Raw genomic sequence first — 12,503 nt, 5'->3', positions numbered from 1 at the left:
AACGTCCTTGAAATAATAAAAAAGTTAAGTCAATCAATTAGTAATGTTATCGTTAAACATTAAAAAGGTGTCCACTCAAACAATAGCAAAAAAAAATGTGAAACAATTAGAAATGACTAAATAATTTGGAAAATGTCAACATGTACACACAGACAAATGTCCAATTAAAAAATAAAATAACCTCGACATAAACAATCAACCATGTCAGACCAGCTCATTAAAAATGTCAAATTAAACACATGAAGTGTCAAATACAACAACCCCCCCCAAAAAAAAACTATTAAAAACAAATGCGTTAACTTAAGAAATAATAAAAAAAATATATGTGCAGCAGTTAGAAACAACAAAATAATTGGAAAAATGTCAAGTACACATATAAATGATGAATTGAAAAATAAAATAACGTCAACATTAACCATCAACCATGTCAAACCAGCTCAATTAAAATGTCAAATTAAACAAATGAAGTGCCAAATTCAACAACCCCCCAAAAAAAGTATTAAAAACAAATGTGTTCACTTCAGAAATAATAAAAAATGTATGTGCAGCAATTAGAAACGACGAAATAATTTGAAAAATGTCAACATGTACATACAGATAAATGTCAAAATAAAAAATAAAATAACGTCGACATCAACAATCAACCATGTCAGACCAGCTCATTAAAAATGTCAAATTAAACAAATGAAGTGTGAAATTGAACAACCACCCCCCCAAAAAAAATGTTTTCAAAATGTTAACTTAAACAACTTAAAAATGTCAAACTCAACAATTCAACCGTTCAGTTTATTAATTAAACATGTCAGATGAAACAAACAACTGCATAGACAAAAGAAGGTTGCGCATTTATTTTATTTTATTTTTTAAATAATGACACAAACACCGGTTGGCCGCCAGGTAGGCACGTGATATCGGAGGCGGTTGTGACGTCACAGCCCCGGCAGTCTCCCTCCCTCGATGTCCAAGGTAAATTTAACTTGTTTCTTCGCATTTATTTGGTTCAAGTTGGTAAGCTTTTAATTCGCACGGATGTGGTTGGCAAACGCGAGGAAGTATAGATAGAATCGTCGTTGTCTTAGCGAGCGGCTGCCCCGACAGTGTGCTAGCTGCTTTAGCCGCTCTGCTAACTGCTAATAAACCGGCCGGCTAGCCACACAAAATGACGACAACGTGTGTTTACTGCGACCCTTTGCATGTACTGTATGCGGTGCTACTGTCTAACTATCAGAGGGAACATGTTTGTTGAATTCCTTGGAAGTAGTTTTAATTTGACTTTTGCCTGCGCAACAAAAGTTCCCACCTTGATTTAATACAGCACAGTACTGTATTTCGTCAAGAGTTTTTACTGTGAATTTTATATTTAGGCAGTTATTCATTTAACTCATATATTAAACATCGCCAAACAGTTAAGTACCATACAGTGTATAATTTTGTATGTACCCTCGCTATATTACGGTTCACTTTTTCGTGGGTATATATATATATATATATATATTTGTGTGTGTATGTAGATGTACGTCCATTTTCTTAGCCGCATATCCTCACAAGGGTAGCTGGAGCCTATCCCAGCTGTTAACGAGCAGGAGGCGGGGTCCACCCTGGACTGGTCGCCAGCCAATTGCAGGGCACACAAATAACCGCACTCACAATCACACTTAGGGGTAATTTAGAGTGTCCAATTAATGTTGCATGTTTTGGGATGTGGGAGGAAACCCACACTGGCATGGGGAGAACATGCAAACTCCACACAGGCGAGTCTGGGATGAAACTCGGGACCTCAGAACTGTTAGGCCAACGCTTTATCAGCTGTCCCCTGTGCTTAAACTCACCCCCCCCCCCCCCCGGATATCGTGCAGTCCTAGTATGTACATATTTTCTCGTCTGATTATTAATAACAACACGGTAAGACATGAGCGTGCCTGGTGTAATGAACACATGATGCAACGGGTTACACTTGTGGGCAGGGTGGCTAAGGCATTTGTGAAGGAACAAATTGCAGCATCCACAAAACGTGTGGTGCTTAGATGAATGCACTCAAATATTCATCCATCCATTGTCTTTGCCGCTTATCCTCACGAGGGTAGTGGGGAGTGCTGGAGCCTTTCCCAGCTGTCAACGGGCAGGAGGTGGGGTACACCCTGAAATGGTTGCCAGCCAATCGCAGGGCACATCGAGACAAGACAACAGTTGCACTCACAATCACACCTAGGGACAATTTAGAGAGTCCAATTAATGTTGCGTGTTTTTGGGATGTGGGAGGTAACCAAAGTGCCCGGAGAAAACATGCAAACTCCACCCAGGCGGGGCCAGGGTCGAACCCGGGTCCTCAGAACTGTGAGGCCAACGCTTTACCAGCTGACCCACCGTGCCGCCTGCACTCAAATATATAAATGCTAATACATATGAAGTTCTACACGTTGCCTTTGACCCCTCCAGAGTCCCCATGGATGACCTGACCCGAGCCCTTTCGGCCAGCTTCGCCGTGTCCAAGGAGCCCAACAGCACCTCCGGGCCGCACCCTCGGCTCTCGCAGTACAAGAGCAAGTACAGAGCGCTGGAGCAGAGCGAGCGGCGCCGGCGCTTCCTTGAGCTGCAGAAAATGTACAGCACCCTATAGAACTTCTCATAATGTTTGTAAACATTAGGCGCTAGGATATTTCCGGGGGCCAGAAAAACCTCAAAAGGTTTAAGTATTTTCTTGTTTTCTTGGTCACATGACAAAGTCTTTGTTTACTAGTAGTGACGTTAGAGATCGTTTGTGCATTTTCCACAAGGAAGTGCACGTGAGGTCATGGTGGAAAAAAGTTTATTCAGACTGAACCGACCCAGTATTCATCTCTACCATTTTTTTCCCCCTTTTTTAAAAAAAAAAAAATCAGTAAAAGGTTAAACTACGTCGACCACGTACGATGTCTGGCCAACGGCGACTGGACCGGGGTGGACGGCGACGGGGAGCGGGACATGGAGGAGCAGAAGGACGAAGGGCAGAAGGGGGAACAGGAGCAAGATGGCACCGCCGAGGAAGAAGGGATGGAGATTGAGAGACGAAAGCTGCCGAAGCATTACGCCAACCAGGTCGGGGTTCGCCGGACGCTACGAAAACACGTTCGTTCACTGCTTTGGGTTTTGACAAAACTGGAAAGCCGTTTAGAACGAAAGTCATTTCCTGAAACTTTATCTTCTTGTATCATCCCGCCGGTATGAGTTAACACAAAAAGTACAATTTCCAAGACCAAAATGCATCGAAAGTGTTCCGTCAATCTCCGAGCTACAGTTTTTTTTTTTTTATATATACAGTCCAGAAGATGGCGCCCGTGTCTCGGTTCTGAACATTTCCCCATGTTCCTCCTCAGCTCATGCTGTCAGAGTGGTTGGTGGACGTCCCTGCGGAGCTGGACTCAGACTGGCTGTTGGTGGTCTGTCCTGTGGGGAAAAGATCCCTCATCATTGCCTCCAAGGTTAAAAAAAAAGAAACTTTTATGGATTTGAATGGACCTTTCCGACTGGCGATCTTAAGCTCCGCCCCCTTAGCTACAGTTGCCATGTGCCACAAGCTTCCAAAATGGCGACTGAACAGAACGGGTTTGAAATCGATTCTCTCTTGCGTGTTCCAGATAATAATGCGGTATGTTTTTTTTTCCCCAAATGTGTCAGACTTGTCCAAGAGAGTTCCACAGAGAGGTCTCAACTATTTCACGCGAGGATATGTACACGGAATTGAGATTTTGGACGGAACAGGACGCAATGTCAGAGTCGTAGACACTTCGTCAACTGTGTTTTAGGCTTTGGAAAATGAATCAACCTTGTAACCTAGCAGGATATCTTTCTTCAGAATTGCACATTCCCCAAGTGCATCTGAGGACCATTTTGTTCGTAAGATTAACTTTTCCAAGCGCACGCTACTGACAACCAGTATTGCTTGTGGGACAATATGGCGAGAGGGGCGTGTTAAGACAATGCTGCTATCTGATTGGCTATTATTGTACGAATGCTTGACAGGTCGGGAAGGTCCATTGGCCGCCAACTTGTCTGGAATTTCCACATCCTAACGAGGGCACGTGCGTGACTAACAATGGCTTCCAGTGGCCAAAAGATTATTCGATACTTGCAGACAGCAAGGTGGACATAGGAAATGAGGTGATGAGGAAGTGATGAGAAGAAGTCAGAAGACAAAGTGAGGAGAAGAAACGCAAAGACAAGGAAAAAGAAAATGGGGTGATGCGAAGATAGGGCATGGAGACGATATGACATGAAAGGATATGAGAAGATGAAGTGAAAAGAGGAGATAAAACAATGAGAGATGAAGACCGTATTAGGAGAGGAAGCAAGGAGATCAGAAGATTCCAGAAAATGAGATGAAGAGATGATTGAATGGAGGAAATGACAAGACGAAAAGGAAGTGAGGACAGGAGACAAAGATGATGTGAGGAGAGGAACCAAGGAAATAAGACGAGCAAGGAAGGAAATGAAGGGATGAGAAGACACGGAAGTGAGGAGATATGATGTAATGTGAAGTGGGTAAAAAGATGAAGAGAGGAAATATTTGCAGAATGACAGAAGTGAGGAGAGGAAAGGTGGAGTTTTGAAGATGAGGTTAAAGTCTCATTTCTAACGCAAATGATCTTATCTAGACGAAAATATATGTTCACCTGTTCCATACAATGCAGATCCTGTTCAACGTTTTTACCCCAAAATATAAGCGTCTATAACTTAACGTCCGCGAACTTTGACCCAGTTTCTTTTACCTGCGAAACGGCTCATTTCGTGGGCGGACCTCTGACGTTCCGAAATCTGGGATGGGCTGTTTTGGAACGACGATAAAATGGGAGTCTTTTGTATTCACACTGAATAAAGGAGAAAAAAAATAAAAAATTGTTTCGAGAAATCCTCAGTGATTGTAAGATGAAACCAATCTGTAAAAATTATTGATTATTATTTTATTTTATTATTATTATTATTATTAAAACCGTGCCAAACAAATATGAGCATTCATCTGAGATGACACGCTGTGGCGACCACAAACAGGACAAGCCTAAACAAAGCGTCATTATATTACCATATTATTATTATTATTATTTGTGAAAATATACCAACGTCATCGGCTTCTGTGTGTTTTGGTGCAGTAATAAGCATTTTACATGCAAAGCAGTTGCTTTAACGGCTTCGTAAAGCTCATATTCTTCGCCGTCTTTGTGGAACCCTTCAGAAAAAATGTTCATCCCTCGAATTATCGGAAAATTCATCGGCGTTCTTCCCCTATTTATGTTTTTCTTATCTGATTTTTGTTGTCACAACGTCCTACGTCACGGCCCCGATCGGCTTTTCCCGCGACGTTTCCGTCCTTTTCCGGCGGATACACCAATGTGGGAGCGTTTTTTGCAGATACTCGAAAGATAAGATTGTTGCCTTCATAACGGATTTAAGATTCGTATTCAACATAAAAACTGTACAATATTTGCAAAAAGGTGCATTGCCGTCCTTCGATACCCCTTAAAAGAGGAGGAAACAAGGTGATGAGAAGAAATCGATGTGAGGAGAAGAAACCCGGAGATGAGAAAGTGAGAGGAAACAGATTAACACAAGGAAGTGAAGAGAGGAAACGTATATGTGAAACGATGGCACAAAGAAATGAGAAAATTAGTCAAGGAAGTGACGAGATAAGAAGTTGAGGCCTTCCAAAATAAAGTGGGATTACAAAATTATCATATCACAGCGACAATATGGAGATGTGTACACTTTGGTGCGGATCCAATGTTGTCTTGGCCTTGGAGGACGTCCATGTTTCGTTTCATTCTCTGCAGGGTTCCACTGCGGCGTACACCAAAAGCGGCTACTGCGTCAACCGTTTCCCCTCCCTGCTGCCCGGCGGGAACCGCCACAACTCGGCCATGGGGAAAGGTAGACGGACCCTCGCCCCCCTCCCTGCACGCAAAAGCAAAATCATACTTTGACCCGTAACAAATGATGCCACTCGCGTAGATTACACCATCCTGGACTGCATTTACAGCGAGGTCGACAGGACCTTCTTCATCCTGGACATCATGTGCTGGCGAGGCCACCCGGTTTACGACTGCCCGGTGAGAACGGACCCTTCCCGGAAAAAAAAAAACAAAAAACCCCAGAGCGAATCTGGGAATGTTTGTAATTCCTAATGGATTAAAAAAAAAAGTAGCACAAGTCTGGAGCCCAGATGTGCTTTTTTGCCACGTTGGCAACGTTGCTTGTTTTTTCCTCCGCAGACCGATTTCCGTTTCTACTGGCTCCAGACCAAAATGCAGGAGACCGACGGCTTGGCGGAGATCGCCAAACGCAACCCTGTGAGTGACGACTCCCGTCTCCTCTTCTACTTTTTCGCCACACGAAATCAAATCTTGAGTCTCGTTCACCAAGAGATGTCGCCCAAAAAAACGTGATTTTGTTTGCTTGTGCAGTTCCGCTTCGTCAGCCTCCAGAGCACCAAGTGCACGCCGACGTCCATCTACAAAGCCTTGGCAGCCGAGTACAGCTTCAACGTGAGAACCTTTTTTTGTTGTTTTGTTTTTTTTAAGTTCCGTCCAAAAATAGACATTTTCTTAATCACCAGATGCCGGGGTACTGCCGGGCTGCTGAACACAAGTGACTGTTGCTAAGCAGAACTGAAAATGATGACAAATAATTTTATTTGGGATGGGCTGTCACATATTCCTTTTTTTTTTTTTTTTTTTTTTTAAATTCCACCTGAAAAATGTAAACTAATCCGCTGGAAGGTGCAGTTGAGGATGATAAATTTAGTGTGTGTCCATAAAAATTGTACAAAGATCACAGATCACTAATTTCTGGCCTACAGAGCGCACCTGATTATAAGCTTCACCCACTACATTTGTAATGGAAATACCATTTGGGACATACGTAAGACGCACCAGTATAAAAGCCGCAATTGCCCACATTGAAACACGAGATATTTACAAAGAAAGACGTACACGGAAAGAGTTTTCAAGGTTTTAATACCTTAGCTTAGCTTGACATAGCAATAAATGAGAGTACGAACAAGGATGGTAACAAAAAATAAAACAGCCACGGCAGCTACACAGTAGCAAGAAATGGGAGCACTAACAGGGCTGGTTAAAAAAAAAAAACATACCTATATCACTCAGACATGTCAGTAACACAGCGCTAACGCTAGCGTGGCGCTAACAGGGACGGTTAAAAAAAAAAACATACCAGTAAAAATCACTGAGACACGGCAGCAGCATGCTAGCGCGGCACTAACAGAGACAGTTGAAAAAAAACATATCGGTAAAAATCACTTGAGACACGGCAGCAACATGCTAGTGCAGCGCTAACAGGGACAGTTAAAAAAATAACATCCCAGTAAAAATCACAGAGACACAGCTTGAAAAGCGCTAACGCTAGCGCAGCGCTAAGAGGGACAGTTAAAAAAAAACATCCCGGTAAAAATCAGAGACACAGCTAGCACAGCGTTAACGCTTGCGTGGCGCTAACTGGGACGGTTACAAAAAAAAACATACCAGTAAAAATCACTGAGACACGGCAGCAACATGCTAGCACGGCGCTAACAAGGACGGTTAAAAAAAAACATCCTAGTAAAAATCACTGAGACAGGGCAGTAAGAGCAGCAATAGCTAGCACAGCACTCACGCTAGTGCAGTACTAAGGGGGCCGGTTTAAAAAAAAAAAAAAAACAACATACCGGTAAAAGTCACTTCCTCGGCACCTATATTCCACCGGTCTCACTCTTACCTTTTGCTGTTGCTTGTTTAAAGTTATTTTTCACTTTTGTTAATAAAATAAGTTCACAAGGCCGGGGGCCGAGTCCCTACAGATACGGCAACGGACCCCCAATTAATAATTTGGAATAATTGTCGACTTTGCTGGCAGGTGGACGGTCTTCTGTTCTACCACCGGCAGACCCACTACACGCCCGGCAGCACTCCGCTGGTGGGCTGGCTGCGCCCCTACATGGTCGCCGACATCCTGGGCGTGGAGGTGCCCCCCGGACCCCTCACCGCCAAGCCCGAGTACGCCGGCTACCAGCTGCAGCAGATCCTGAAGGAGAAGAAGACCTCCGGCGAGGTGCGGCCCGCCGGGAGGGGCGGCAGCTACGAGCTGGAGCACCTGTCCACGCCCACCCAGGACAATGACCGCAACCACAGAGCCATCCAGGAAGCGCAGATGGAGAGCTGATGCGATTACTGGCTCATCAGTCACTCGGCAGGACGTCGCCCGTTTTTATTTACAACTTCCTCCGACAAATCACGGATGACCTCCGATTGTTCGTCTCGTCCAGAAGTGTTCTATTTGTCTTTGTCGTACCAGTAAGGTTGGGAAATCTCTCGTAAATTTCCATGAAAACTTCTGGAAATATCTTAACATATAGCTTAGTCATGACACAACCATGCAAGATATTACAGTTTAAAAAAAAAACATGACATTTCAATTTTTTTTTCAGTGCAAGTTTGGAGTATTACTGAAGTTATTTTATTGAAGGACATGGATGTTGAGTCATATTTCTCACCCTCCTGAGTCAAGCCATTTAAAAAAAAAAAAAAAAAAGAATACAAATGTACCACTCGATTCAAAAATATTAATAACCTCCCATTGTAGAGGCCCTCTGCCTGGACCAAAAAGTAGCATAAATGATGATAATTTTAAAGCATCTTCCTTCAATCAAATTATTATCCTTTTCTATTTTTTTATGCACCAGCCTCTTCATTTTCAACAGTAATTAAATCTGGTTGTTTATTCGGGATTATGCTAATATGTTTTCTTAGTATGCCAGGCTCCAGTTTTGTAAATTCATGATTAATACCTGTGAAAAATGTCCCACTTTATAAATCACAGAATTTTGCAACCCTAGTTACAATATTTCAATCATATGCAGGTAGTTTTTGAAAAACCACTGTTTGTAGTTTCCGATGCATCTCAATTCATCTGTTTACAACTTGTTTTTTTTTTTTTATTTTAATGTTTTTTACTTTACAAAATAAATCTTTTATGGCTTAGTTGTCACTGTGCTTGCTGTTTTAAGCAACGTATGTGCTAACGGGCTAGCACACCCAGTAGCATGTTAGCATTCCACAACAGCATAATTTAAAATTATTACAGTATTCCAAACACACAATTTAGCACATTATGTATTTTCAAAAAAAAATTCTATTCCTGTAGATTAAAGGTCCACTGTCATGAAATGCATGATTTTTAGTATGTTATTAATGAAAAAAACGGCAGCCAGTGTGGATGTTTTTTCACCACAAAACGTGATTTTGACGTATGTGGCTTTACATAACTCCAGCCATGAAAATCCTTTCGAGGGATTTGTTTTCGAGAAAAAGCAGGAAGTGACGTAAAGAGCAGTAGCGCACTCAAGCGGTCTTGTATGTTGATACTAGTTTTACCTGCAGGAATGTAGCTCGTCGTTCCTTCGTGTTAGCCAAAACCACGGCTCGTTGTATTGCTGGATGTTGCCCGAACACTCAGGGGGATGGATTCGCTCTTCATAGTCATATTCGCTCTTGTCGTGAAAAATGGATTGCACGGGTGCAAAGGACAAGAGCTTCGTGGGTTCCAAATGACAGGTGTGTATACAGTTACTAAAAAAAATAAAAGTGGTGGTGGTGGGGGGGGGGGGGGTAATCCTTTCAGAACATAAAAGATCTGCATCCATAAGTCAGGGGTGCTAAATTTGTCGATGTGCCTATCGGCACCGTGTCCGCTGATCACAGCTTCGGCCGGGGTGGCTCATCCACGCCGTGCGGAGGTGGATCGTCGTCGCTCGCAGCTGCGGGCACGGTTTATCGCCGCCGCGGAAGTGGATCGGACGGGGAGGCGGTTTGGCCGCGCCGCCGTCGCTCGCGGGCACCGTTGTTCATCGCCGCCGCAGATGTGGATCGGGCAGGGAGGTGGTTTGGCCGTGATCCGCATATCATCTAAATATGGCGCCGTGTTTTCAATGCCGAATGTTTCCCGTGACTTCACAGGTTGTGGACTCAGCCAATATGGTGACCACTTGGATGTCAAATGACACTTCCACGACTTTGAGGACAGACGACGCGCTCTCCGCTCATATTTATTTTTCCGTACGAACATTGAAGTGAATGATCTTATATGTATTTTTCATTACAATATCTATTTTATTTTTTTTTTTTATAAAGATGACACTTCATTCAACAGTGAGTTGTTTTTTGTTTTTTTTTAATTTGTTGTTTGATGATTAAGCAATATCACATGAGGGAATGACACTATTGTACTTGTCAATCTTTTTAAATTTAGAGATTATTTGTCCATTCATCGACACAACTGTATCACAAACGAACCCATAAGGTCAAACACTTATTATTTTGTTGTATGATGAACTGGAACACGAAAGCCCTACAAACAGTAATCTGCCACCTCTTATTGTTAAACACTTTTCTGAGAAGTTTGACCAAGCATCCGCTGCAGGAATCCAGGTATTAGTCAGCAGCACACCACGCTTTCCAGGAACTGCGCAGCTCCGTTGCACTCATTTGTACTTTCTTTCTCTTTCTCTCTCTCTCTTTCTCTCTGAATATCAAAGCTATTTCTGGTCATACAAATGTAATTGCAGTTCACACACGAACTGTTGAGTCAACGGTAACGATTGTAATTTCCTGGGAAAATGTTTGAAAATTCAATTCGTACACAATCCCCGAACGAAGCCACTTAGCATGTTAGCATTCACGCAACAGAACACATTACATGCCGTATATTAGCATGCAATGCGCTAAGTAGCACAAGTTAGTGCGTCAACATTGGTGTTAGCGTTCCAAAAATGCAAGAACAAAATTAGCATTATCAAGCAACAAGTTATAATTAGCGCACTAAGGAGCAAATATGAGCAATTTGTTTCATGGAAAATAACTGTTGTTATTGCAATATAAATTGGCGGCGTTTCATTAACACTATTATGGCTTAAAAAAATGTAAACATATGTCAATTAGAAGAGAGTCATTCTTTAGGTCTAGAAAAATCTAAATTATATCATTCATTCTACGTGTGTAGCTCACAATTGTATCTCATTCTCCACAAGGCTAAAAAGGTTTCGGTAAAAGCATTTGTTTTTTTTCTTTTTTTAGTTTGTGATTTAAAAAAATGTTTTTACCAATTCAAGAAAGATATCAACATACTTGTACCAAAAATAAAAAATGCTGATTAATTTCAACCAGTTTTATGTTCCTGTAAATTGTTTATAAAATGGGAGGGGCCAGACGGGTTGGGAAAAAAAAAAACAATTGTACGAGTAATTTTTACTATAGCTACAATTATATTCACTCACATACTGTAAACGGAAACACTTGTAATTTCCTGGGGAAATGTTTGAAAATTCAATTTGTACACAATCCCCGAACGAAGCCACTTAGCATGTTAGCATTCAAGCACGCTAAGTAGCACAAGCTAGTGTGTCAACATTGGTGTTAGCATTCCAATAAACCAAGAACAAAAATAGCATTATCAAGCAACAAGTTATAATTAGCGCACTAAGGAGCAAATATGAGCAACTTGTTTAATGGAAAATAACTTGTTATTGCAATATAAATTGCAACGATATCAATGAACCAATTGACCCCTCTGTACAGGGCACTTAACCACGCTTCCTGAAGTGACGTCACGCCACGTGCGCTGATGTAAGACAAACAGTAAAAATGGCAAATACAATACAATACATTCTTAACTGAGAGAGACGCCATGCTTCTGATTTCATTCACACGTAGCAATGTTATGCTAGCGGAGAACGTCTCATTCATTTATACGAGACGTGTATTAAAAATCAAATTTAGGTTAAGCTTCGGCCGCGAGCCACCAAGAAAGCGAGACGTTTGTGCAGTCCGATCATCGCTAAATATCGCTCAACAAAGAATAAGTGTGTCAATCATTCACACGTAGCGGTGTTATGCTAGCGGAGAACGTCTCATTCATTTATACGAGACATCTATTGAAAATCAAATATAGGGCATACCTTCGTGCAAACATATCTGTTCCGGTTGATATTAGATGGATTTAGTTGATGATGCGGTCTTCCACAAAGTTTGATCCATCGAAGGCATTTTTCGTACTGGGTCTTCGGTTTTGGAAAGGGTACCTAATCGAACTCCACCAACTAGCCTTTCAGGTTACCAGTCGTCACTATTACAAAGTCAGTGACTACACCTCTTAACCATATTTTTTGTTAAATAACCCAAATACGCGATAAAACACTAACTAAACCTATACTGGACCATGCAACGTTGTCTGAGAAAATGGGAGCAAAAACGGGCTTTGGTTTATGCAGATCTCTGGCCTCTGATTGGTCAGTGACGCGGATTGCGCAATATCCACGGAGGGGTCAATTATCATGGCGGCGTTTCATTAACACTATTATGGCTGCAAAAAAAATGTAAACATAAAATAATAAAATCTAAATTAATAATAAATTAAATAATTAACTATAATTTATACTACGTGTGTAACTCACAATTGTATCTCATTCTCCACAAGGCTAAAAATGT

General features: G+C 41.9%; 1 protein-coding gene across 1 annotated transcript; it reads left to right on the top strand.

Annotated features, from left to right (window-relative positions):
- Positions 1-881: 881 nt before the first annotated feature.
- On the top strand, positions 882-9,025 carry snupn (snurportin 1). Its single transcript, XM_061823360.1, has 9 exons — positions 882-966; positions 2,437-2,601; positions 2,880-3,075; positions 3,354-3,458; positions 5,802-5,898; positions 5,980-6,077; positions 6,240-6,317; positions 6,432-6,512; positions 7,879-9,025. Exons 2-9 carry the CDS (start codon positions 2,444-2,446, stop codon positions 8,182-8,184), a joined length of 1,119 nt encoding a protein of 372 aa, XP_061679344.1. The 5' UTR covers positions 882-966; positions 2,437-2,443; the 3' UTR covers positions 8,185-9,025.
- Positions 9,026-12,503: the final 3,478 nt, after the last annotated feature.

Source organism: Syngnathoides biaculeatus, chromosome 6 (genome assembly GCF_019802595.1).
Source record: "Syngnathoides biaculeatus isolate LvHL_M chromosome 6, ASM1980259v1, whole genome shotgun sequence".
In the NCBI taxonomy this organism is placed as follows: domain Eukaryota; kingdom Metazoa; phylum Chordata; class Actinopteri; order Syngnathiformes; family Syngnathidae; genus Syngnathoides; species Syngnathoides biaculeatus.
Note: the sequence above shows the minus strand (reverse complement) of the source record. Positions and strands in the feature narration are given on the sequence as shown.

What these genes read in the sequence shown, in the direction of transcription:
- snupn (XM_061823360.1), top strand. Translation starts at nt 2,444, where the DNA reads ATGGATGACCTGACCCGAGCCCTTTCGGCCAGCTTCGCCGTGTCCAAG. An exon ending in TTCCTTGAGCTGCAGAAAAT is followed by an intron (nt 2,602 to 2,879) that starts GTACAGCACCCT and finishes AAAAAAAATCAG; the next exon opens with TAAAAGGTTAAACTACGTCG. An exon ending in CAACTCGGCCATGGGGAAAG is followed by an intron (nt 5,899 to 5,979) that starts GTAGACGGACCC and finishes CCACTCGCGTAG; the next exon opens with ATTACACCATCCTGGACTGC.